The sequence below is a fragment of the Mustela nigripes genome, chromosome 13 (genome assembly GCF_022355385.1).
Source record: "Mustela nigripes isolate SB6536 chromosome 13, MUSNIG.SB6536, whole genome shotgun sequence".
NCBI lineage: Eukaryota > Metazoa > Chordata > Mammalia > Carnivora > Mustelidae > Mustela > Mustela nigripes.
In genome coordinates, this window is record NC_081569.1 from 109,244,818 (window position 1) to 109,270,330 (window position 25,513).

At 41.2% G+C, this 25,513-nt stretch overlaps 1 protein-coding gene across 12 annotated transcripts in view; it reads left to right on the forward strand.

Moving 5' to 3' along the window:
- The window catches only part of SYNE2 (spectrin repeat containing nuclear envelope protein 2), a 331,267-nt gene that overhangs the window by 58,403 nt on the left and 247,351 nt on the right, over positions 1-25,513 (forward strand). For all 12 annotated transcript variants that reach the window (XM_059373366.1, XM_059373365.1, XM_059373360.1 and 9 more), the window contains exons 3-6: positions 22,446-22,507; positions 23,678-23,773; positions 23,870-23,947; positions 24,033-24,125. In XM_059373366.1, coding sequence (XP_059229349.1) covers positions 22,446-22,507; positions 23,678-23,773; positions 23,870-23,947; positions 24,033-24,125 — 329 coding nt within the window. The remainder of the gene's footprint in view (positions 1-22,445; positions 22,508-23,677; positions 23,774-23,869; positions 23,948-24,032; positions 24,126-25,513) is intronic.

The window sequence follows — 25,513 nt, forward strand, 5'->3', positions numbered from 1 at the left end:
GAGCCGAAGGCAGCTGCTTAACCAACTGAGCCACCCAGGCATCCCTGAAAATATTTTTGAAACTGTATTTTTTTAAAAAGATTTTAAAAATTATTTATTTGACAGACAGAGATCACAAGTAGGCAGAGGCAGAGAGAGAGAGGAGGAAGCAGGCTCCCTGCTGAGCAGAGAGCCCGATGTGGGGCTCGATCCCAGGACCCTGGGATCATGACCTGAGCCAAAGAGGCTTCATTCAACCCACTGAGCCACCCAGGTGCCCCGAAACTGTATTTTAAAGTAATCTGTAAGATTATGTACAGTTTTCAAAAATTGTTATTTACTTATTAGAGAGAGACAAAGGGAGCCTGGGAGAAGCAAAGGAATGAGGACAAGCAGACGTCATGCTGAGTGCAGAGCCTGACATGGGGCTCCATTCCAAGACCCTGAGATCATGACCTGAGCTGAGATCAAGAGTTGGATGCTTAACCAACTGAGCCAGGTGCCCCAAGATTATGTAGTTTTGTACAACATTCTTAGAATGTTTCTTAGAAGCCATAGATATTGAGTCCTTTATTTTTATTTTATTTTTCACTTTATTTTTCATTGAGGTGTAATTGACATACAACATCTTATTAGTTTAGTTTAGTGTTTAGTTTCAGATATATAACATAATGATTCAATATTTGTATATACTGTGAAATGATTGTCACGGCGAGTCTGGTTAATATCCATTACCATGTGTGATTATAGATTTTGTTTTCTTATGATGATAACTTTCTAGATTTGCTCTTTTTAGGTTTGATCTTAGGGGTGCCTGGGGGGCTCAATTGGTTAAGCATCTGCCTTTGGCTCAGGTCATCATCTCAGGGTCCTGGGATCGAGCCTCACATGGGACTCTCTGCTCAGCAGGGAGTCTGCTTCCCCCTCTGCCTCTGCCTCCCACTCATTCTCTCTCTTTCAAATAAATAAAGTATTTAAAACAAAAAAAGATTTGATTTTAGATTTAGATTTGCTCTTCTTAGATTTTCAAATATACTGTAGAGTATTACTACAGTTGCCATCCTGTATGTTCCTCGTATTTGAAGTCATTCATGACAAAGATCCAAAAATGACTTTCTTTACTGATAATTTTCTTTTTAATTAAAAATATGTTTGGAATGATTAGATTCTTGACTTTGGGGTCAGGGGCTATTGCAGTAGGCTACACCTACATGCATCAGGCGTTTAGAAATAAATATCATGTAATTTGTATAGACTAAGAAACACGTGTTGAGTTAGTCCTTGAGGTAAGAATTTTTTTAAATTTCCAGTAAGTACATTTTTTGTAGTGTCGTATAATGTCCATAAGTAACTGGAATTAAATTTTCACTTAACTAGGTAGAGGGGGATGGGTAAAATAGGGCTTGGGGATTAAGGAGGGCACTCGTGGTGAGGAGCCCTGGGTGAGGCATGCAAGTTCTGGGTCCCTTATTGTACACCTGAAACTTATATGACGCTGTATGTTAACTCTACTGAAACTTAAAATTACATTAAAAGATTTTTCATTTAACTGGAAAGAAAGCCCCAATGTTCTTGTTTTTCTCTGAAGTTTTGGTTGCATGAGAGTAATAACTCCTGTGACCTAAAACATACGAGGAAACCTAATTTCTGTCACTGGCTCTGGCACTTACTGGTTCTTTGAACTTGGACAAAAGACTTTTATCTGTTTTGAGTCTCAGTTTCCTCCTATTTGAAATATGGATGACATTGCCAGTGTTGCACCTGTGTTTTCAAGATGAAAAAGAATGCCTAGTGCCTGCCAAGGGCCTCGCTCAGTACCTGGCACAGAGTAGGAGTCAAATAAATGCGTTGTAAGTTCTTTTTATATATTTACAGCCAAAACCTTTGCCCCAAAAGGTTTCTTCTCTAGGAGCACATGGCTAGAGTAGAAGCTGCTCAGTGTATGGGGAAAAAACTGTCAACCAGAGTCTGGTTCTTACTGTTTGTTTTGCTTGTTTGTTTGGACAATTCTCTTCAGTGGCTTCCCATCCCATGCAGGAGAGTCTAGACTTCTTGGTGTGGTTCCCAGGCTGGTGTTCCTTTTTCTCTGCCCTCGTCTCCCACCTCGCCCCCATCAGCACCCTTTGTTCTAGCTGTATGGCTGCCCAAGGGCCCACGCTCCCCCTGCCTGTGTGCTTTTCTTCAGGCTGTCCCCCCATAGTCTGCACACAGCCTTCTCCTGCAGGAAGACCTCCAGCTTGCCTGTCCCTCATCCATCCCTTATCCATCGCAAAGTCAGCCAGACTCAGCCTCCTCCTGATGTTCTCTCTTTGCTTGAGATTCATAGTCTCGTCTGTTCACCCAAAGTACTTATTTTAGCACTTATATAGTATTATAAGTTTATATCATAGTATCATACATATTTTTATTTTTTATTTTTTAATCTTTATTTACTTATTTATTTATTTGTCAGAGAATGAGAGCACAAGCAGGCAGAGTGGCAGGCAGAGGCAGAGAGAGAAGCTCCCTGCTCGACGAGGAGCCTGATGCGGGACTCGATCCCAGGACGCTGGGATCATGATCTGAGCCGAAGGCAGCAGCTCAACCGACTGAGCCACCCAGGCGTCCCTCTATGTATATATATTTTTAAAGATTTTATTTGTCAGAGCAAGAAAGCACAAGCAGGCAGAGTAGCAGTCAGAGGAAGAAGGAGAAGCATGCTCCCCGCTGATCAAGGAGCCAGATGTGGGACTTGATCCCGGGACTTTGGTATCCTGACCTGAGCCGAAGGGAGCCACTTAACCGATTGAGCCATGCAGGTGTCCCTATAATTATATTTCCTGTTTTCTTCCCCCACTGCAGTGTGCTCCAAGACTTTTATGTCCCAGGCTCTAGCTTACACAGCACTCTTAGGCACATGATCTCATTCAGTCCTCAGAGATTTTTTGTCTTGGAGCTCCAGAGAAGGAAGCTGTGGCTTGGGAAGGTGGGATTACTCTCCCAGAGTCACACAGCTAGTGAGCCAGGCGAGCTGGGGTTTGACCTGAAGGATAGTTTTCTTTCCACTGCACCACACCCCCTCACAGGTCAACACATGTAGGCACATTTCAAAGAACAGTTTGAAAAAGGAATTTCCTTAGTGCTCTCTTTGGAAAATCTGCCCAAGTCTTAACCTTATTCTAGTGAATCCATAGTAAACTTTTACATCCATCTTCAAGTAACATTAATTATCTCAGGCTCTTGGGTTGCTCAGAATCATTAGAAAGTTACTGAGAAATGAATGGTTTCTTTCTTTTTTTTTTTTTTTTTAAAGATTTTATTTATTTATTTGACAGAGAGAGATCACAAGTAGATGGAGAGGCAGGCAGAGAGAGAGAGAGAGAGGGAAGCAGGCTCCCTGCCGAGCAGAGAGCCCGATGCGGGACTCGATCCCAGGACCCTGAGATCATGACCCAAGCCGAAGGCAGCGGCTTAACCCACTGAGCCACCCAGGCGCCCCAATGAATGGTTTCTTATAAGCATGTTTTGAATTATATTACGTTAATACAGTCTGCTTTACAGTAAGAGATGAGTATGGGCTGTGTGGCGATGGGAATGTGATATACATTCACCACCAATGTGAATGATTTTTCTTCATGACCCATTTAGGGGAATGTGGTGCTGGATACATTGCTCTGTGGGGGGAGGGGTGGAAAGCCAGTGCTGGAATGTAGTCAGATTCACACCAGGTGAGTAGGGCTCCCATGAGCCAGGTACACTCAGGGTGTCAACCAGGAAGTTCCCATGACTATAGGATGATGGCTTAACTGTGAAATGAATAGATTTCACAGGGTAAGTTCTGTACTAGTAATAGCAGGTTTATAATTCAGCCTGGGTTGAAGAAAGAAGGAAAGAAAGAGAAAGAAGGAAAGAAAAGAAGGAGAGAGGAAAGGAGGGAAGAAGAAACCAATATATATTTCTAAAGGTAACTTTGGTTTCATAGCAGGATTTTTAGCTATTTGGACAAAAGATTGATAGACGATATTATGTCCCTTAGCTACTCCTGAATGTCAGGCTGTTGGCAATAGTCTTAAAAGCATTTGGGTTTGTACACTCTGTTATCAGACTTGTAGTTCATGAAATTCACATGTGCTTAATGATCCTTGGAGTAATATGAGAAAACAGACTTTATGTAATATGAGCAGCTCAGGGTCACTGTTCCTAAGGAAGTTTTTTTCCTTCGAATTTCAGAACATTTTTTTAGAGACAGACAGAGACCTGTTTAACTTACAACGTCTACTTTACTTTAGCCAAACATATCTGCGATAAGACAATTATGCCATACCCTGACTTGGAATAATATACTCAAGAAAAAAATTAGGATGTCTGCATTGAAATGTAGTGAGTCATCGTTGATATGCTATGAAAACCGATTCCCGCAGGGCCTACAGTGAATCAGGCCCAGGAAATCACGCAGTGCTTTGCTGAGATTCATAGAGCAGGACAACAAACAAGCAACTTTGTGTTTCTTTTTGTTCAACATTTGTGTGATCTTTGAGAAAATGTCGTTATGGAGGGTATGAAGGGATTTTGGAAGGCCCTTATTGTAGGGAGATATTTATGTTCTCAGTCTCTCCAGGAGCATTGCATTGAAATGTTTGGATTGTTAGGAAGGGAAAGAAATGACGTTGCTGAATTTGAGCAGATTAATGTAAAAATGGAATTTATCCTAGTTGAGTGCCTTTTGTACTACTACAGAGGGTCCATGTTTTATTTTTTTAAGCTGATGGTGATGTTTATTTTTTCAATTTCTTCGTTGATGGATGGTCTACATTTTAAATAAAATAATATATGAAAGTTCAGGCCATGAAAACGATAAACAGCTGCTTTAAAAATGAGTTGCTTTACCAAAGCGTCCATTACAGAATTTCTTTAAATCTTTCCATTGGCTTTGTTATCTGGCAAAATCACAGGTGCTTCTTTTCCTTTTAGCCTGAGAAAATAGTAAATACATATTTTGTATGAAACACCTGTGCCGAGCTCTTCAGGTGGGGAAGGGTGTGTTGAGGGAACAATTCCTTAGCGTATTAGATAGATAGGATTGTGGAAGCAGGAAGGGTAAAGTTGGATGAGTATCACAGAGTTTTCAAGTTGAGCGGGACTTTCTTTGCCATTCAATTTAATTTGAGACCAAAGTAGAAATTTCTAGATTAAGATCCCTGATGGAGCGAAATTCAAACCCAAGAGGTTTGGGGATTTTTGCCTTTAGGTAGCAGGTAGCTGCCAGGTCTGGAGAGTGAGAGTTGGAGGTCAAAGTTGTACTTTAGGAGAGCAGTCTGGCTTGGGAGTGTGGGAAGACTTGAAGCAGGCCGGAGAGTGGAGTTGGGGAAACCAGTCTGGAAGGTTTGTAACCGTCTGGGTGTTGGGTAACACTTGTCTGGATTAGAGGTAAGTCCTGAATGTGAAAGTAGGGACAGATGTGAAAACCGTCAGGATGGAAGACTCAGCAGGATTCTGGAACTACTGAATGTGGGCTGCAATGTTTAGAAGCTGCGCTGCCTTGGGAGATAGCAGTAGTGGCTGTCATGTCCACATTTTTTCTTTTTTAAGATTTTATTTATTTATTTGACTGAAATCACAAGTAGGCAGAGGCAGGCAGAGAGAGAGAGGAGGAAGCAGGTTCCCCGCTGAGCAGAGAGCCCAATGTAGGGCTCAATCCCAGGACCCTGGGATCATGACCTGAGCCGAAAGCAGAGGCTTGAACCCACTGAGCCACCCAGGCACCCCTCACGTCCACATTATTAATTCTCTTTCTGTTCAGTGTGTTCTCACTAAGTATTTAATAGCATCAAATAAGAAGGCCGTAGGGGATTGTTTTCTGTAGATGTGCTTAAAGTAAATTATCGTAGATAAAATATATGGCTTACAAGGAATCTCTTTTGAGAACTTCATGTCATGGAAAGAGAGAAAGCACGACACAGGTAGAGGACCCATTTAAAAGTCAAATTAGTAAGGAGTGAAATTGCCAGACAAGGCTGACTCACCGCGTGCTGTTTATCCACAGCGGCTATGATGCTCTTGAACTGTTTTGGACACTTCCTTTATAGATTTCAGATTTCAGTTATTTCTTTAGAATCATTTTGTGGCCAGAAAAGGGTCTGAGAAATTCATGTGACAAGAGCAGACTGCTTTCAGCAATAAGCTAGGCCAGTGCTTTAGAAAAATAGCCCTTGAAAACAGAATGTTATCATTAATCAGACAAAGAACTAAGAAGGAGTGTGTATCGATGACGTTTGCCACTGCACGAGGACTTAACTTTCATGCTCTTCTGCCAAAATTCTGGGGAATGGTTAGCCGTCCACGGGAACCTGTATAAAACCACATTCAGCCCAGTTCCTGTGTCATCTCAAACAATGCTCATCTGCTTGATTTAGTGTTTTCTTCAGATGATATATTTTAAAAGATTAAAAAACGCTCTGTGCCTTCTGGATAGACATTACTTGGTAGGGCTTGATAGTGAAATGCAGATCGCTGTTGGTTAGGTTATTATTCTGTCGAAATTTATTCATTATTTACTGAGTATCCATCTAAGGGAGGCTTTCAATCTGTGTGATATTCTTAGACATTATTCATGTTCAGTGGCCTAGATAATAAGCACAATAATGTAATGTTTTAATTTTATTCGGTTGCTCAGTAAACACTGAGCGCCAACCACATGTGGTAGGCTTGTTGTTAAGGGGACAAAGATGTGAATGGATTGAGCACCTTCAGGAAGCACGTGGCCCAGCTGGGCTTCTGCTTGTCGATATCCTGTGAAAGTCAGAAAATGAGCTGGGATGCAGAGTCAATCATTTTATATAACGAAGTCCTTCTTGCTCCTAATTTTGGACCCAACATAAAATTTAACCAAAATAGGACTGAATATGCTATCTGAGGTATCTTTTCACATTTCAGGTGTAGGGAGGTGAAAAATGAACGTGTTTTCTAGGTAATATTATCTGCGAGGTGAGTTATCTATCCCTCTCACTGTAAAAATCAAGGATTTTCCTAAGAACTTCCCTGGAGTGAGTTGTCTTCTTCTGAATCTCTTGTGATGGCTTTTTTATGCTTGAATTTCCTTTCCTCCTTGGACATCGCTTGCTTTAATAAGCTTCCTGAGTTCCTCCAAGTGTGTATTAGGTGCCCCGTGTAGGATGCTCCTGCATCTTTACTGCCAGTGACGTTTCTGACATATTTTAGGCTTTCAGTAGACAACTGTGTAATGAATAAATGAGCGGTCATTTCCAATATAAAAAAATACATAAAACACCCTGAGTTAGAAGAGTGGTTCAGTGTCCAGGAAAACCAGTGAGAGAGGATGGCAACATGGATCTCTATAGACATGAGGCAGTGATGTGTACTTATGGCATTTACAGGTGTATTGGTGGTTTACTGTTGTATTCCTGAGACAAATTCAGTTTACTTTATGACGGCAAGTGAATGAAACTGTGTATAGTCAGAGGAAGAAGAATGGGATTAATAAAAGGCTTCTGGGTGGAATTTCTACCCTTTTACAGCCAGGTCCCCAATTTGGAACTTTGATGGCATGTTGAAGGAAGAGTAAGGAGAGGGCATGCACTCTTAGGCAGTATTTCTGCTTCCCTAGCCATTCCGAGTGCTCAGTTATTGGGAGTGAAAGCAAATCAACTCTGGGGGCTTTTTTAGGGATTAGGAGATTGTTATACCCAGAGAAATTAATCAAATCATGGTTCCTCAGTGGCTATCAGGGCAGTACTGTCCCAACACAAAAGCTTCCAGAAAGTTCCTGATATCATAGTAGCTGATGATGTCATTTGCTGTCTTGGAAGATTACTTGCCTTGATACTGTAAAGCTTTATAATCTTAAAATGTTCCAATTATGTGGAGAATAAAATAGCTCTGCAAGCAGCAGTATTTGCACTGTATGGTCTCTTTAAGAGAGAAAAAATTTTTTTTCTCAGGTTGTATGTATACAGTTTTGGCTTCTGGGAACTTTGCTTTTGTTTTTGCGAGGAGTATGGGGATAAGCTTACTTTATTCTGGGTCAGTTACATTTTGAAAACTAGGGCAAGATAAATCCAGGGTCATTTAGAGTCCTGTTAAAGTAGGTTAACAAAGATCTCATTCATTCCTTTTAGAAATCAGAATCCTTTTTAATTAGCCCCATGGGAGATACAAGAGTTTTCTGAGCTTTTATGTATGTGTGTGTTTCAGGAGGGAGTATAATTATTCAGAGCTTGAAGTAGTATATTAGGAAAAATAAAACTCAAAATAATTTCCCCTTGAAAATGGGAAAGTAAGAAGTCGATATAAGAGATTAGTTTATAACCATTTGGTGGGGCTAGCGTGTGATTTTACACTCTAAAAATTAGAGGTTATTCTAAATGTGCTCTTCAAGAGATTACCTCCCCCATCTGATTTCAGCGTTGGTGATTATAATTTCTCTGATGGCTGTGTTTTTCTAAAACATTCAGGGAATTTTTGATAAAAGGTAACTGCATTTATTATTTTCAATATATGTATGAGAACTGAAGGTTACTACCACCAGGTATTTTTAGAATCATTTAAAAATAGTACTTAAAAGGATAGGAAGGATTTATCAGAGAAATGAACTGTTTAAGGTTCTAAATGTGTGTATTTTTGGAGGAGAGACATGAGATTCTGGGTAAATAATCTCTTCTAGTCATTGACAGCCTGTGCGGTGATGCGTGTTGAATGAGCATAGAAAGAAAATGGCGGAAGAATGGCCACGCACGCTTGCTCTCTGCCCCCAGGCTGGAGCCGCACTCACTGGTCATGCCTTGGTCTTTTCCGTCTTTATTAAAAAGGGTCTGCCAGTTGCATCAGCAGCTAAATGTTGTCAGATGAAAGGCACCTGGCTCAAATCAGAACACAAACAGCCTTTATCAAATTTGAATAACATTAAGATTTTCCAAAACATTGTGATTGTTGGCCCTGTCTTCAGTGAAGTAGGCTTATTAATAGTGGGAACTAGTTAAGCAGTGTGTCTCTGTCTGCCTCAGTCTGAATGTTTATGTGGTAGAACTTCTAGCATGGTTTGATTTCTTGGAAACAAAAGGTTTCAAAAGGATAGGTGGATTCACACTTACTAATTCATCACACAGTCATGGTTTTTATGAGTACAGGTGACTGTGTTCATTGATACGTTCATGCCACATGTGTTTCCTGAGACCCTACTCTGTATCAGGCACTATTTTGGGTTAAGAGAATATTAAGATGAACAACTCCAATAAGCTTCATATGCCCACGGTGCTTGTATTTCAGTTATTAGAGAGACAATGAATAAATTAATGAGAAAAATATCAATGCCTGGCAAATGCTATGGGGAGGATTAGAAATGGGTTTATTTGATGATTTCCTGCTTTCTTTAGATCAAATGGTTAGTGAAGCTCTTTCAGGAGGAGACATTTAAGGAATGATTATAACACAAAGGAGCTGCCAAGCAAAGAAGAAGGGAAGAGTGTTTCAGGGTGAAGCAGTTCTAAAGGAAAAGCTCAATGAAAGAAACAAACTTGGTGAATTCATGGAGCCTGGTGAGATGGTTTGGAGAACAAGGCAAGACAGAGCTGGATCAGGCTGGGATTCGTCAGCTCTAAGGGAAGGTGTACGGATGGGAAACCACTGGATGGTTTAGTTAGGGGAGTAACATGATCTAATTTACATTTTCCAAAATATCTGGCTGCTGGGTGGAGAGGGGATTTATCTGAGTGATAGGAGGGGAAGTGTAAAGCCAGTTTAGATGCTTTTGTTGTCCAGGTGAACTACCAAAGTAGTTTGGATAGTAGTAGGGTGATAAGGATGGGATAAAGAATCATGGATTCTTTTTTTTTTTTTTTTTTTTCTTTTTAAGGATACTTGTAAATGTTGAGATGTATGGAGTGAGTAGTAAGAGAGATCAAGGATAACTTCTAAATTTTTGCTTTGAGCAATTGAGTAGTTGATTATGTAATTTATTGCTATGAGGAAGACTGATAGACAAGTTTTGGGGAGATTAAGAGTTTGTTTTTGCTATGATAGATATGAGATGCTCATTTGCTACGCAAATGGACATGTCAAGTAGACAGATGTGAGGATCCAGAGGCCTAGGGAAGGGTATAGATTTGGGAGCCATCAGTATGTGGCTGGTATATTTGCAGTTAAAACCATGGTGTGGTCTGACCATTTGGATCTTTCATTGTTTCGAGGTCAAGCAGAAGAGGAAGAAAAGCAAGGGTCACTGAGAAGGAGTACCTAAGGCCAAAGGAGGAAAACCAGGCTAGTGTGATGACATGGAAACCTCTAGATGAAGATATTTCTAGAACCAGGGAGTGGTGCCTGCATGGCTCAGTTGTCTGCCTTTGGCTCAGGTCATGATCTCAGGGTCCTGGGATCGAGTCTGCTTTTCCCTCTCCTTCTGCCTGCCCCCCTTGCTCTTGCTTGCTGGCTCACTCTCAAATAAATAAATGAGATCTTCAAAATAAAAAAAGGAGGTAATTCAACCACATTGACGAGAAATGGCCAGTGGATTGGGTCCATAGAATTAATTGGTGGCTCTAACAAGGTTAGCCATACTCCAGTGGTGGAGATGGAGGCCTGACTGCAGTGGGTGGGAGAGAGAATGGCGGTGAGGAAGTAGAGACAATGATTTAACCAACACTTTGAAGAAATTTTGCTGTGAAGGGGAGCGGAGATATCATACTTGTTGAAGAGAAACCTAGGACTTTTTAAGGTAAGAGATACTACTCCATTATTTGTTATGCTTTTTCTAAGTATAGGTTAATCTATCCTTAGATCCCAATTCATTTATTTGTCCATTCATCATTTGACAAGTGCTTTTGAACAACTCTGGTGTATAAGACACTGTGGTGAACACGCGGGATGACACAGAATGTGCTGTCCTACGATGTTTCTTCTGATTACAGAGAGACAGCAAGTGCATAGACTATTATGGGATGATATGGGTGTGCTCCGGGAGAGAGAAGACATGGTACTCTGGAAGTACAGAGTAGGGGCACCCACCAGTCTTAAGGTCAGGGACGGCTTCCCAGGGCAAGTGGTTTCTAAGTTTTAGACCTAAAGTATGTTAGCACATGAACAGGGTGGAGATGAGGCAAGTGCCCCAGATAGTGGTAGCAGCCTAGTAAAGGCAGAAGGGGGGCTGAACATGGCACATTCAAGGAAATGGGTGCTCAGTGAGACCAAGAAGTGCATTTTGAAGGAGAAAGTGAACAGAGGAAGTTGTAAAAGGTCATGGGAATATATAGGGGTTTGAGTTATTTCCGGAGACCAAGAAAGAAGAAGTGATCGAAGGATTGTGAGTGGAGACATATTCAGAACTGGTTTTAGAAATCACGGGGATGCATTGTGGGGTGTGGTCTTATGGGAGGGAATGACCAGCAGAAGTCTGTTAGGGCCGGTCAGCTGAGAGATAATGGTGTCCTGATCTAGGAGGTGCCCACCACGTTGGAGAGAGATAGGTATCAAGAGATACCTTGGGCTTTACATTCTTAAAATTTTTAAATTTTATCTTAATTTTTCTTAATTTTAGGTTTATTTGGGTAATCATTAGATCTTTTTGATTGACTGGGTATGGGAGGGGGAGGTGAGGGAAGTATTAAAGATGATTCAGGTTTATTCTTGGGCAGAAGAGTAGATCATGGAAGCATTCGCTGAAAAAAAGAAAATCCTGGGCGCCTGGGTGGCTCAGTGGGTTAAGCCTCTGCCTTCGGCTCAGGTCATCGTCTCAGGGTCAAGCCCAAATTGGGCTCTCTGCTCAGCAGAGAGCCTGCTTCCCTTACTCTCTCTGCCTGCCTCTCTGCCTACTTGTGATCTCTCTCTCTGTCAAATAAATAAATAAAATCTTTAAAAAAAAAAAAAAATCTCGAACACCTTTGGTGAGGGAGGGAGTCGCTTAGAGATGACGACTCCCTTCTGGCAACGTTGACTTTGAAGTGTCTGTGGAATAACTAAGTGGGGATACCCATGAAACTCAAGAGAAGCAGACACCTGGGCTGACAATAAAGATTTGAAAGTCATAAGTATGTAAACAGTAATTCGTTCCTATGGAGTAGATGAAAATATCTCGAAAAAGAGAACATTATAGAGATATTGAAGAAGCAAAACAAGGTATAGCAAAGTCTGAGAAAGGGGTATCACTAGAAGTAGGAAGGATAATCATGGAAACCAATGAAGGAGAACATTTCAAGAAGAAGAGGGTAGTAAGCAGTATTGGAAGTTTCAAGCTACCTAGCGTGTTCTGAGAAATACCCACGGGGTTGAGCAATGAGAATATTACAGGTAGCCTCACTGAGAATCAGATGGAGTAGTTGGGGTTGAAGCTAGTTTTCTCTTGGTGAGTTGAAAAGTACATCATAGGTAAGGATGTGAAGATAGCAAGTGTACACAATACTTTGAAGAAGTTTGGGTTTAATGTCGGGGAGAGATAGGTGCTAAGCTGGAGGGGCCATGGAGGCAACATTTCAGCTGAGTTTTAATTATGATGAAAAAACCATGGATTTTGGTATCAGTCAGATCTGGATATGAAAGTCCTACCAGATGTGAGATCTACAGCACAGTATATAGGACACAGGGCACTTTTAATAAGTGTTTATTGAATGAGTGATTAAAAATCCTTCATCTTCTGGGAGCTACCATTTTCAGTAAGTGTTTATTGAATGAGTGATTAAAAATCCTTCATCTTCTGGGAGCTACCATTTTCTCATTTCTCACAAAATGCCTGCCTGACCACTTCATTGGAAGTGTTTAATGAAATGATGTCATTGTTCCTAACTCTGAATTCCTCCTTACTCCTGGACATAAGTTGGTTCAGCAAGCCTTCTGAGCCCCTTCAAGTGTGTCTTAGGATACCTATATATTATCACAGATTTGTATTGAGTTACATTATATTATAATATATATTATTTCATCCCTATTTTTGCTAAGCCTTTCCTGTTCCCTGGTGTTATCTCAGGAATAAATCACATGTGTAAATCAGTCCAGTTACAGGGGTGTTTCTCAGAGTGAGCTGTGTGATTTCCTTGAATTGGAGACTCTGGGAGTTGGGACCTAGAACTCTGAACTCAATCACCGACCCTCAGTAATTTGCTGGCATTCAAATTGTAAGAACCCTAGATCTGTGATCATAGCACAGATCACTTCAGTGTGGTCTGGTTCTTTTGTTCTCAGAAGTCAGGGCTCAGGCTCACACGTCATGATTCTCAAAAGATAAGCACTCAGTTTTATATAGTAGATGAAAGGTAGTAAGTTGTAAGAAATACGTGTTGAAAGAAATGGAATCGTTTCTTTGGTTTATTCATTCCACAAATATCTGTTGAGCAACTAAGATGAGTCAGAAGAGGGTGAGAAAGAGACGAGCAAATAGCACCCCAAATTCTAGGCATTTTATCTGTGTTCTGGGCTCATTTGCACGTGCTAGAAATACAAGGTTTGCTTATGCAGAGAGAGCCAGGAGCTATGTTCCAAGGAGGCTGGAAACAAAAGCCTCAGTGTGAGAATCTCAGGTGTTTCACGGGGTGTGGTTCGCTCATGTGGCAACATGAAGAGACTGGATGCCACATGCTAAGGCCCAAAGTAGAAACCATTTGTTGTATGTTGTATATTTTGCCAATAAATTCAGTATTTAAAATCTCTACATTGGGGAAAAATAGCCACAAAGCCCCATTCCCTTCTCCCCCAGCCATTTAACTATTCATTCAACAAACATTTTCTGAATTCCTATCACATGTGGTAGTGCTTCAGGCAAAAGCAGGAGCAAAAACAGACCTAGGCTCTCAGGGAGCCAGTAGGCTAATGAGAAGGCCCATCTTAATCAAGTAGGCTCCCAGATATTAGCTCATTTTTTTTTTTTTTTTGGAAAAGGGGAAGGAGGTTAGATCTATTGGCTGCTGCAGAGAATGGATTGAAGGGAGCGGAGCAGACCTGGTTGGCTGTGGGAGGAGCGGGGAGGAGCAGGCCCTGTCTGATGGCAGTTGGGGAGGGAGGGCTAGGGGAGCGCAGGGGTGCCTAGTGGTGTAGGAAGGAAGTGTACCTGGGAGCAAATTTGGCCCGATTTGTGGTAGGCTGTACTTGGGGATGATGAAGGATGGTGGCATTAAATATGTGAGGTGGAAACACTGGGGAGGGCAGGTGAGGGGCGGGGGAGGGGAGGAGGGTGTGACTTGAGTCCTGGAATGCAGAGTCTGATGGGTGAGTGCTGCTTTTGCAGTAGTGCCGACACAGATTCTCCAGGGGAAAGATATTGACCTAAAAGAGTGTTGGGGGGTGCTTGGGTAGCTCAGTGGATTAAGTGTCTGACTCTTGGTTTCAGTTCAGGTCATGGTCTCATGGGTAGTGGTGGCAGGCTCCACGCTCAGCAGGGAGTCTGCTCTAGATTCTGCACCTCCCTCTACTCTCTCTCTCTTTCAAATAAATAAATCTTAAAAAAAATTTATTGATTTATTTGACAGAGAGAGAAATCATAAGTAAGCAGAGCAGCAGGTGGGGGTGGGGGAAGCCGACTCCCTGCTGAGCAGAGAGCCCAATATGGGACTCAATCCCAGGACCCTGAGACCATGACTTGAGCAGAAAGCAGAGGCTTTAACCCACTGAGCCACCCAGGCACCCCCGAAATAAATCTAAAAAAAAGTGTTGAGATTGAGATACGGTTGCATGCTGTGCTTATGAGTTTTGTTAGCCAGGTGTTACCTTCTAAACTCAGCTCTTCTCATTTATCAGCGGAATCTGTGTCTTGGTATGATTTATTTTTCTTGCTGGCTTTTTTGTTTGCTCATGGTTGGTTGCAAGAAATGTGTAGTCCCCCTGCTTTTTCTGTTAGTTAATAGCTTCCCCTTTTGTAGTTCAGTAACACACCTTTTCCTGTTTATTCTTCAAATATTTTAGGCTTTTCTTGTTTTGATTGTGCATGCCTATGTGGTTTTATTCCCTTTGTTTCTTCATTTATTTCTGTTTGTTGTCATCTCCCGTGAGAAACAAAGAGGTGGCCTTCTTATTTTAAGTTCCCTTTCTGTTCGCTAACAGCTTGATTAAGATTCTTTGAGATGACTTTTGGGGCAAATGGCTAAAAGGTGTCACATTATTTTTTGGATTTAGTTAGCCTTACCATTTCTGTCCCAGTGGGACAATGAGTTGGCATTGTTGTTTTAAGGAATGACAACAGTGTCTCATTATAGCACCTGCCCTTTTGTTCAAGGCATTTTATTCATCAGAAAAAGAAATTGTCCAGGGGTTATAAAAGCAATGACCAGGACAAAACATAGGCCTAGTAACTGTTGTCAGTAAATTATTCTTCTCCACAGTAAGATGGTTTGATCTTAATACTCTTAATAATAAGTCTTTCAGTTGGCAAATATTTGAGTACTTTTTTTTTTTTTTTAAGATTTTATTTATTTGACACAGAGAGATCACAAGTAGGCAGGGAGGCAGACAGAGAGAGAGGAGGAAAAAGGCTCCCTACTGAGCAGCGAGCCCGATGCAGGGCTTGATCCCAGGACCCTGAGATCATGACCTGAGCCCAAGGCAGAGGTTTAACCCACTGAGCCACCCAGGTGCCCCACTGAGTACTTTAAAAAAAAATTTTTTTTTAATTTTTTTATTTGACAGAGAGAGAAACAGCGAGAGAGGGAACACAAGCAAGGGGAGTGGGAGAGAGAGAAGCAGGCTTCCTACTGAACAGGGAGCCCCATGTGGTGCTCAAACCCAAGACCCTGGGACCATGACCTGAGCCCAAGGAAGACTACTTAACAACTGAGCCACCCAGGTGCCCCTTACTGAGTCCTTCTTATCTACAAGGCACTGTGCTAAGGGGAAGCAAAACCACAAAAGATTCAGTGTTTAACTTTAAAGTTCATACATTGAGTAGGAGAGGAACCATATGTCCTTATGTGGCTGTAGTGTATAAGCGGCAAGTAGTAATTATCATAAGGTAGAAGTAGGCTGTTGGGCCATACACAGAGCTGTCCTTTAATAATAAAAATACAGATAGAAGGGCACCTGGCTGGCTCAGTTGGTAGATCATGTGACTCTGTATCTCAGGGTTGTAAGTTCAAACCTTCAGTGTAGAAATTACTTAAAAATCTTAAAAAAAAAAATACAGATAGAATAGGAGTAAACATACTATGTTACAGCTTGCTTTTTCTCAATTAAGAATATATCCATATCAGTACATATGTATCTATTTTGTTCTTTTTATTGGCCAGATATTTTTTTCTTACTTTCTGGTAATTTGGAAGGGTTATGATCTCCTTTTGAAATATTTCTTATAGCTTAGCAGATGCTTTTTAACTTAAAGAAGTTAAGGTAAATCTCTGTTTTTTGAATTATCAACTTAAGAAATGAAGCTATCATGTATATTCATTTAATTTACGTATACATACATTCATTCAACAAATATTGACTGAGGCTCTCCTACTATTCTAAACCTAGTGACCCAGTGACCAACCTAAACAAATCCTTGCCCCTTTAGAATTTATGTTCTTTATATTTAATGTGTCTAGAAGGATGCACAGGAAACTTAATTAATGTTGTTTTCTGGGAAGGGAAAATGGGAGGTTTGAGGGAATTAAGATTAACTTTTAGTTTTGAGTACTGCTTGGAAAATGTTTTATGAGTATTATATATCACTTTAATAACAATAAGAAAAAATGCAGTAAATTGCTATGGAAGATTAGAACTAGAAGAGATTATATCTATTTCTTGTTCGGAAGAGGGGGGCATTTGAATGTAGTATGTCTTATTTTAACAGATGTCCATTGAATGCCCAACGTGTACTTTGTGCTGGGTGCTGAATTTTTATAAGTGGGAGGTGGGGAGGATTGGCCGTTCCAGAGGATACAGGGCATGGCAATGAAGAAAAGAGTGAATACTATGTTACAGCTTGAGTGAAACTTTAACTGGGGAATTGTGGATTTCCAGTTTGCTGAAAAAGTAGAATATGTGTCGAGAAGTCATGGGAGATGAGTCAGGAAAATTAGACTGGAGGCAAACTATGAATGACCTAGAATGTTAGGCTGAGAATTTAGAATTTATTCACTAAGGAATGAAGGAATGATCAAAAGATTTTAATGAGGAGAATGACGGAGGAGAATGACAGATCAAAGGAGTGAATCTGGAGCCAAGTGCAGTAAGTCTGTTAGCAATAAACCAATAATAGAAAGAGACAAAGAAATCCCTGGATAGAAGGAGATTGCAAACCTTCCTCAGGGAACTCATGCCGGAGAGGACATTCTCGGATAAGGCACATTGTAATAACGCATTGCTCGGTGTTTAAGTGGAAACGTGTACTAGGGATTCTGAGGTGCAACTGCTTTTTGAACTTCCTACTCCCGGGGAGGACTGCTGGAGTCAACACTTCAATTAATTAACTAATTAATTAATTATTTGGGGGGGAGAGTCAACATTTTAAATTAACTATCATGTGAAGCTCCCTAGCCTTGTAGTTTTCTTGGGAACCTTATAGTGAATTTAAAATCCATACTTCTTAACTGAGCTTAACTCAATTAGTTTTCATTTAAGGTGCCTTCCAGCTAAGGAAGGCTATGTGTTGCCAGCTCACAAAAGGCAGATTGAATAAGAACAAACTCAGGGATTAAATGTATTTTTATGGTAATGACGTCTAGAGAAAACCTTTGCCTACTCTGTCTTGCTTCTCAAATTCAGTCAGATATTTCCCAAGAATGATAGTCACGGATGTCAGCATGGGCCTGAATAAAATTCACTACATTTTTCTACATTATCCATCTTTCTTTTTTTGCCTTAAAAGTCAGGATGGAGAATTTCTCATTCTCAATTCCTTGGCCTTTAACAGAGAAATCCATCATTTGACTAGATTTTACTATTCTTTTTAATTCTTTCACTTTTTAAAATCCCTAACAGCTGCTGATTCTATTCTCTACATGCCATTTTGAGAAGTGTTTTACTATTTTATCAGAATCTTACCCCAGAAATTACAAAATAAAATCTGGCAGTTGGAAAAAAAAAAAAATCTCACCCACTCAAATTAAGTTGCTTTATAAAGCAGTTGGTTCTCAATTATTTTTTTTCCCAATGGGTCAGCCTTTGAAAGGAACAAATGGTCACTTATCCTGCCATAGGGTGAGCTGTTTGGCTCTGGCTCCTGTTGAATTAATAGTGCTTTTCAGGGATAAGACAGTATGAAAATGTGAGAAAAGTGTGTCAAGGGACATAAAATGGCACGTACTAAACCATTTAATTCAGCTGTTGCAAAGGTGTTTTAATTGTACTTGGGACGTCTTTGTTTGCCATTCAGCAAAGGGTCCTTGTTGCATTTGAAGGGTTCTGATTTCTAGGGTGACGAGTTGTTCTCTAAATGTGCACAATGAGTTTGTTAAAAGCCATGAAGTTTCTTTTCTAAATCCTTTTCTGAAGATTTCACTTGGGCTTTGTTTTCTTTGCTAAACTGGAGAGTACCGGTGGGGATTTGTTTTGGCGGCTTCTCTTTTTGTTTCCCCCCCTGGTTTCCATTAGATTTTATCAAATTAGGACAGGAATCACGTAGGGGTTTTCTCTGGAAAAGTTTTGATCGTTTTCAGTTTCTGTCCCTGTCTGGACTGGATTAGGTGCACCCAGTTTGAACAATCCACTTAGAGCCCTGGTATCCCTGCCTCTTTCACAGCCTAGGGAAGTTCATTTCTGTTTGCCCAGTACCAAGACCCTTTCTGTGTAACATCGCACGCAAATGAAATGATCCCTCGTATTACCTGGAAATAGTTCAGATGACTGTGGTTTCCAGGTGGATGTGGAACACTAAAACTCCCCGGGCACAGGCACGCAAAAGTCTTTTAGTACTCAGTTTTGTGCCAGTGGCTCACCCTTTCCAAGATGATTTTACCCACCTTCCACAGAGACTACCCCCCTTCTCCCCCATGTAACTCTCCTAAAGTACACTTTTCTCTCCTGGACCTAGCAGCATTACTGATTTGTTTCTTTTTCACACTTTATCACCTAGAAATAAAAGTCTCCCTTGGTCCCTTAGGGATAAGAAGAGTCATCTTTGGTTTTTTGTTAGTTTGTTTGTTTGGTTTGGTTTGGATTTGGATTTCTGCTTTATTGTTATAATAATAGGTAGGTCCCTCCCCGCTTTTATCCTTGGCCTTGATTAATGTACATTGTGTGCTGGTAACTCGATCCTGGGATCATCAAAACTACTCTCTAGTTTTTTTCTGTTGAGAAGCAAAATTAACCTTCAATTTTTGTTTTAATGTTTCAATATATGCTTAAAAATATTGTTGAATCATCTACTGATACTAGGAGAAAAAGCAATGAAGACATATCTGGAAGATTCTAGAAGAGGTCGTAACATTTTGAACTATAGGACAAAATTGTGCTTCTTTGTAATTCTTTTGTATAAAACAAATAACTTTCAAAAGCTTATGACACTATCTAGTTGGCTTTCCAGAACTCCGTTCAGTTCAGTTAACAATTATTGAGTATCCTGTACTGTGTAAATTACTGGGCTATAACTAATTTAAGCTGGTAATACAGGAAAATGAAGTCGATTTAAAAAGATAAGAAAAAAAATCCAATGAGGCCAAGTGCATCTTTAATCTCTAATTAGCCAGGATTATAAATACCGGAAAATAACATTTACTGATTCTCTTTAGTTCCTTAATCTGTACTCCCATCAGATTAAAAAATTTTTAAGAACTCCAGTTAGATGTCCTACCAACACTTTCAGTCTGTTAAAACCGTGGTAGCTAGAGATTAATAAAGAAGAGTGGAAAATGTATTAGAAGGTAGATCAGACAACTAAAAAAAAAAAAAAAAAGAATATAAACACATAAAGGTAGATTTGACTGGCTTGGTATAGTAAATAAAACACAACATAATAATCAGTGAAATTATCATTTACTAATTTTAATTATAATTTAGTTTTATTATTAATTTCAATCAATTTAATGTTACTAATTAACTATTATTATTATTCTTTTAGCAAATTTTTTTTAGAGTCTATTCTGGGCCAGGTTCCTCTAGGCACTCAGAATAGATCACAGACAAAACAGCTTTATCTGTGTGTGGGTTAATTTCTTTGGGAGAACAGCAAGACATGGAATGATAAACACACAACATCTATAGCTTATGTAGATGTTAAAAGGTGGTAAGTGCTGTAGGAAAAAATAGAGCAAGCAAAGGGAAGCAGGAGTAGAGATATTACAACTTTCAATAGGATGGGAATTAGGCTTGTGGGGAAGTCTGTAATAAGAGCATTCCTGGGAGAAAGCACAGTTAGGGCAAAGCCCTAACATGGGAATATTTCTGGGGAGTTTGAGAAAAACAGGGAGGCCAGAGTGGCTGGAGTGGAATGAGCCAGGGGCAGGAGAAAAGGAAGTGGGTGTCAACCTCGTAGCCATCTTAAGGAGTGAGGTAAGGAGCCCTCGGAGGATTGTGAGCAGAGGAGTTTCCTGGTCTGAGTTAACATTTTAGCAACATCACTCTGGCTGCTGCTTGAGAACAGTGTGTTGAGGACGAGGCTGGAAGGAGGGAGACCTGTTAGGGATCTAGGGCAGTAATGCGGGTTGGGGGTGGCGAGAAGTGGTCATATCCTGAGTATATTCTGGAGGGGGATGGAAGAGGATTTCCCAAGGCATTGGCTGTGAAGAATGAGCGAAAGAGAGAAGCCAGCTTGTGATGTAGGAGAAAAGGCAAGAGTGTAGGGTCCAGAAAGGTGAAGGCTGAGAATCGACCATTGGTTCTAGTCAAAGATGGGTGGGTGCGGGGTGGGGAGGGGTGGTTCGTGGTGACCTTGATGAGGGAGCAGCTGGAAAAGGGTGGGAGGAAAACTATCAGTGAGAGCGAAGGACAGTGCAAAGCAGGCAGAACTCATGACTTGGGGTTGCCGATGGATGCCAAAGATTGTTGGAATGGGGATACTCAAGGGAAAGAACAGAAAAGCTCGGGGCTGTTGTTCCGAGATGTACAAAATCGAGACTGTGAGGAGTTGCACTTACCAGTAATGATCAGGTGTGGGGTAGGACTATGACAGCCAGTGGTGGAAGCAGAGCAGAAGACAAGTTTATTGGAGAAGGAGAATAAAACAGAGGGACCAGGAGGTTGGGGGCTTCATTAATATGTATGTTGAAATCGCCAAGAATTAGGAGTTGTACTGGGGAGAGGATATTGGAGAAGGAACTAAAATGTTTGAGAAATCACGAGGAATGGACAGAGGCCTGTAGATGACTCTAACAATGGGTCTGTCTGATGACTCGTCTGATGGTGACCTGGGGACAAAGAGAGTGGAGAATGATCTGGAAGTAGCTGCAAGGAGCAGATCCCCCAAGGTCCAAGGGGCTTACATAAGAGAGAGCCAGCACTCGAGAGGGCTCGTTTTCAGGAAGGGCAGAGAGGCCTGGTGGAGAGGGTTTGGACACGGGATTTTGTGGATGGTGTACCATGGGCTCATCACCGGCAGAAGGGGATCAGGAGTTAAGGACAAGGTGGGAGGTGAGAAAAACGGAGGCCTGTGTGGAGTCTTACTTAGAGTGAGAGAACAAAGGGGAGCCTGAGAGCCCCGGGGCGTGCGTGTGCTTGTGTGTGTGTGCGTGCGCGTGTGCCTGTGCTGGGATGAGACCTGCTGTCCTCCAGGTAGATGGTGGTGACACGGCTGTGAGCTCTGGGTGCAGGGAGGGTGGGTATCTGTCCTCACCTGGGGGCCCAGCCACTTAACATGTCGGGAGATGGAAACTCCGTCCCGGTGTGCAGAGCTGACCTGGCTGCGGAGGACTGTAGGAGGCCGGTGGGGAGCTTGGTGCGGCAGTGGGGCCTGCCCCGCCCTGGCGAGGAGGGGGAGACATACCTAGAGTGTTCAGATCTTCTCCCATTGACTCCTGTCCTGTGAATGAGAGTAAAGATGGCCACTTCTCAAGTGAACCATTAACAGTCTCTGGAGGCCAGAGCTTATTACCTTATTCCACGAGGAAACTGCTGTCCCACAGCTACTTGGTAACAGAGGCAGGATTCGAGCCCGGAGAGCTCAGACTCTAATTGGAGCTCATTTACTGTTCAGTCCAGTGGCAACATAGCCTCCAGGAGAAATCCTGCAAGTGTCAAGACTAAACTGCCCACAACTTGATGAGCCTTTCCAAACGTCTTCGGATGTTCTGGGGTTTGTCTTCACGTCATGTGGCTTTTGCTTTTGGGCGCGGAGGTCTTCTGTCTCCTCTTAGTTCCTCAGACCACACTGCCAAGACCACATGACGATGTAGTGCTTTTGTCAGTAAACACTATTAAAAGTCACTGTGTCTTAGCTCGCTGGCAGTGATCAAAAATACCTCCTATCAACACGCTGTTTCCAAAGCAGTCCTTGAACAAACACCGGAGACTTCCACCAAGTCCTAGAAAGCTAGAGGGGTTGTGGACTAGGCACACATCCCCAGAGGGGTAGACCTTTGAAGCTCTGATACATTGAAAAGGTTTCTGAGGCTTCTCATTTTGTAACTGTTGTTGTCCCTTTTCAACAGCGCAACAGGAGGACACTCAGAAGAAAACCTTTACCTGCTGGATCAACTCACAGTTGGCAAAGGTGAGGGAAAAAAGAGCAAATAAAGCTACAGATATATTTAAGTTACTCCTCCTTCCCTCCCTTTGGGTCCCCCAAATGGCAGGGCTGAAAGAATGTGCTGAAATCCCCTTGATCTTGTTTAGATGTGTTCGTTATTCACCCCCCAGCAGAAAAAAAGAGACACTTTTGTTAAGGGTATGGGAGACAGTGCTATAAAAATATTTAAAGCAGCAATAGCTTTTTAAAATCCATATAATAATAATAACAAAAAAACGATTCATACGTACGGAGTGTTATATGTTAAAAACACCGTCCTAAGCTCTTCTAAATGGTGTCAACTTGCGTCACATTTACGGGACCTTACAACATCCCCATAAGTGTTATTCCGGTTTAAAAAAAAACAAGGAAACGAAGACACAAAGAAGTTACGTGACTTGCCCAAGGTCACACCACTTGTAAGTGATAGCGCTGGGATGCAAACCCAGGCAGTCTGGGTCCAGAGACCTTGATCTATTTCTTTTGTTTGTTTTAAAATATTATTTATTTGAGAGAGAGAAAAAGAGAGAGAGAGAGCAAGCACAAGTGGCGGGTAGTGGCAGAGGGAGAGAGGAAAGCAGGCTTCCTGCTGAGCAGAGAGCCCAATGCAAGGCTCCATCCCAGGACCCTGAGATCATGACCTGAGCCGAAGGCAGCGGCTTAACCCACGGAGCCACCCAGGTGCCCCCAGGTGCCTTGATCTTAATCACTGTGTCATCCTGTCTCTCCGTGACTCCAAGTGCCTGGAATAATGTGGATACAAAATGAGTGAGCCTCCTCTCCCAGGCTACTCATCCCTGACCAATGCCTTTCTAGAAAGGGTAAATTTGTAAACAGATTACTCCAGAAATGTAGTCTGTTCCCCAAATGGGTCACTACCAGCTGATTTTTGAAGGCCTTTCAGGCTGCCTCCGTGCACAGGTTTTATGCCCCCACTGAAAGCGGCGGGAGTGTTGTGTTACTGGAAATTTACCACGAGATAAATTAAATTCGCTATTTCTCTTATCATGCTTTGACATAGAACGTGGTGTGTTCTAAAATCACTACCGGATTTTAGCTTTTGTGAAAGCCACAAAACCCATTTATGGGATTCTTGAAGGTATTATGTTTTCGGACCAACATTTGAATGAGTATTTTTCTTGTGACCTTTTGTAGCACACTCCCCCCTCGGTGGTGTCAGACCTGTTTGCAGACGTTAAAAAGGGGCACGTTCTCCTGGACCTGCTGGAGGTGCTCTCCGGACAACAGTTGGTAAGCTTTTAAAGTGACATTATAAAACCTTGTGTTGATTTACACATGTTTCCCCCCTCCCCCATATTTCTAATATATTTCACTTGAATCCCATAGCCTCGAGACAAAGGATCTAATACATTCCAGTGTAGAATCAATATAGAGCACGCCCTGACATTCCTAAAAGACCGATCAGTGAGTATGAATCTGATCTGAAGATGGACTGGAGAAATTAACGCTGTGAAATGTGTTCTTTTAACCTGTGTTTCTTCTTTTCCAGATCAAGCTAATAAATATTCATGTTACTGATATTATAGATGGAAACCCATCCATTATTCTTGGCCTAATTTGGACAATTATACTGCACTTTCATGTAAGTAGTTTGATGACGTTCAAGTTATTTCTGTTCTAATTACTGCAGTGTGAAATAAGGGTATTGCAGTAAGATTCAGTCCTGAATTTTTTCCAGAAACAGGACACTCCAGAAATCTCGACAGCTAGACCTTGGCCATTTATGTTATTTTGCAGTTGAAAATTGAATGCTGAATTATGGTAACTTAAATTATCCATGATTTCAGCACCAGTCTGAATAGAACCTGCTGTGATAAAGTTTTGCTTATTTTTGTTTACTTACTGTGGCAGAAGATAGTAGAAAGCTTCTGGAGTAAATTTGTTTTTTTTTTTTTTTTTTAAGATTTTTATTTATTTATTTGAAAGATAGAGATCACAAGTAGGCAGAAAGGCAGGCAGAGAGAGGGAGGTAGGCTCCCAGCTGAGCAGAGAGCCTGACTTGGGGCTCGATCTCAGGACCCTGGGATCATGACCTGAGCCGAAGGCAGAGGCCTTAACCCACTGAGCCACCCAGGTGCCCCTGGAGTAAATTTTTAAATCCACTAAACTTTATAGAATCGCCTAGTTTTGAGGATTCTTGTTCAGTCCAATAATCCTATAACATCTAGTCATGTCCCAAGACTGACTCATAGATTAATTTCATTCCATAAATACATTTGAACACCTATGTGCTAGCTTTTGTGCTAGGACACCAAGAAAACAGCAAAAACAGCTGTAGCCTTGACTCCATGGTACTTGTGACTGAAAATATATTCTTCCAGTCCTGGGATTCTGAGTTAGTGCAAGTTTTCTGCAGCTACCTAAAACAGTTGCATGTTCTATGTCTCCATATTTACTTTGAAAATAAAAAAATTATGTGGGAAACAAATACTTATTTTATAAAAACTAGAAAATAACATAACTAATTTGTATAAAATTTAAAATGTAAAATAAGACTATATATGATTTATGGATACTGCATTTGAAGTTAAAGTAGAATAATAGTTGTGAGGATGATGAAAACCAAATTTATAATTGTGGGGTTTTTTCCTCTGAAAAAGGAAGGAAATGGAATTGCAGAGGGAAAGACAGAAGGCTTAAACTGTATCCGTGTTTCATTTCTCTCTTTTTTTAATTTAATTTAATTTATTTATTTGACAACGATCACAAGTAGGCAGAGAGGCAGGCAGAGAGAGAGAGAGGAGGAAGCAGGCTCCCTGCTGAGCAGAGAACCTGATGTGGGACTCGATCCCAGGACCCTGGGATCATGACCTGAGTTGAAGGCAGAGGCTTAACCCACTGAGCCACCAGGCGCCCAGTGTTTCATTTCTTTAAAAAAATATGAACCAAATATGGTAAAATGTAAAATTAGACAATATATAGGCATTTGTTATATTTTTTTCCCCATACTTTCTGGAATATTTAAAATAT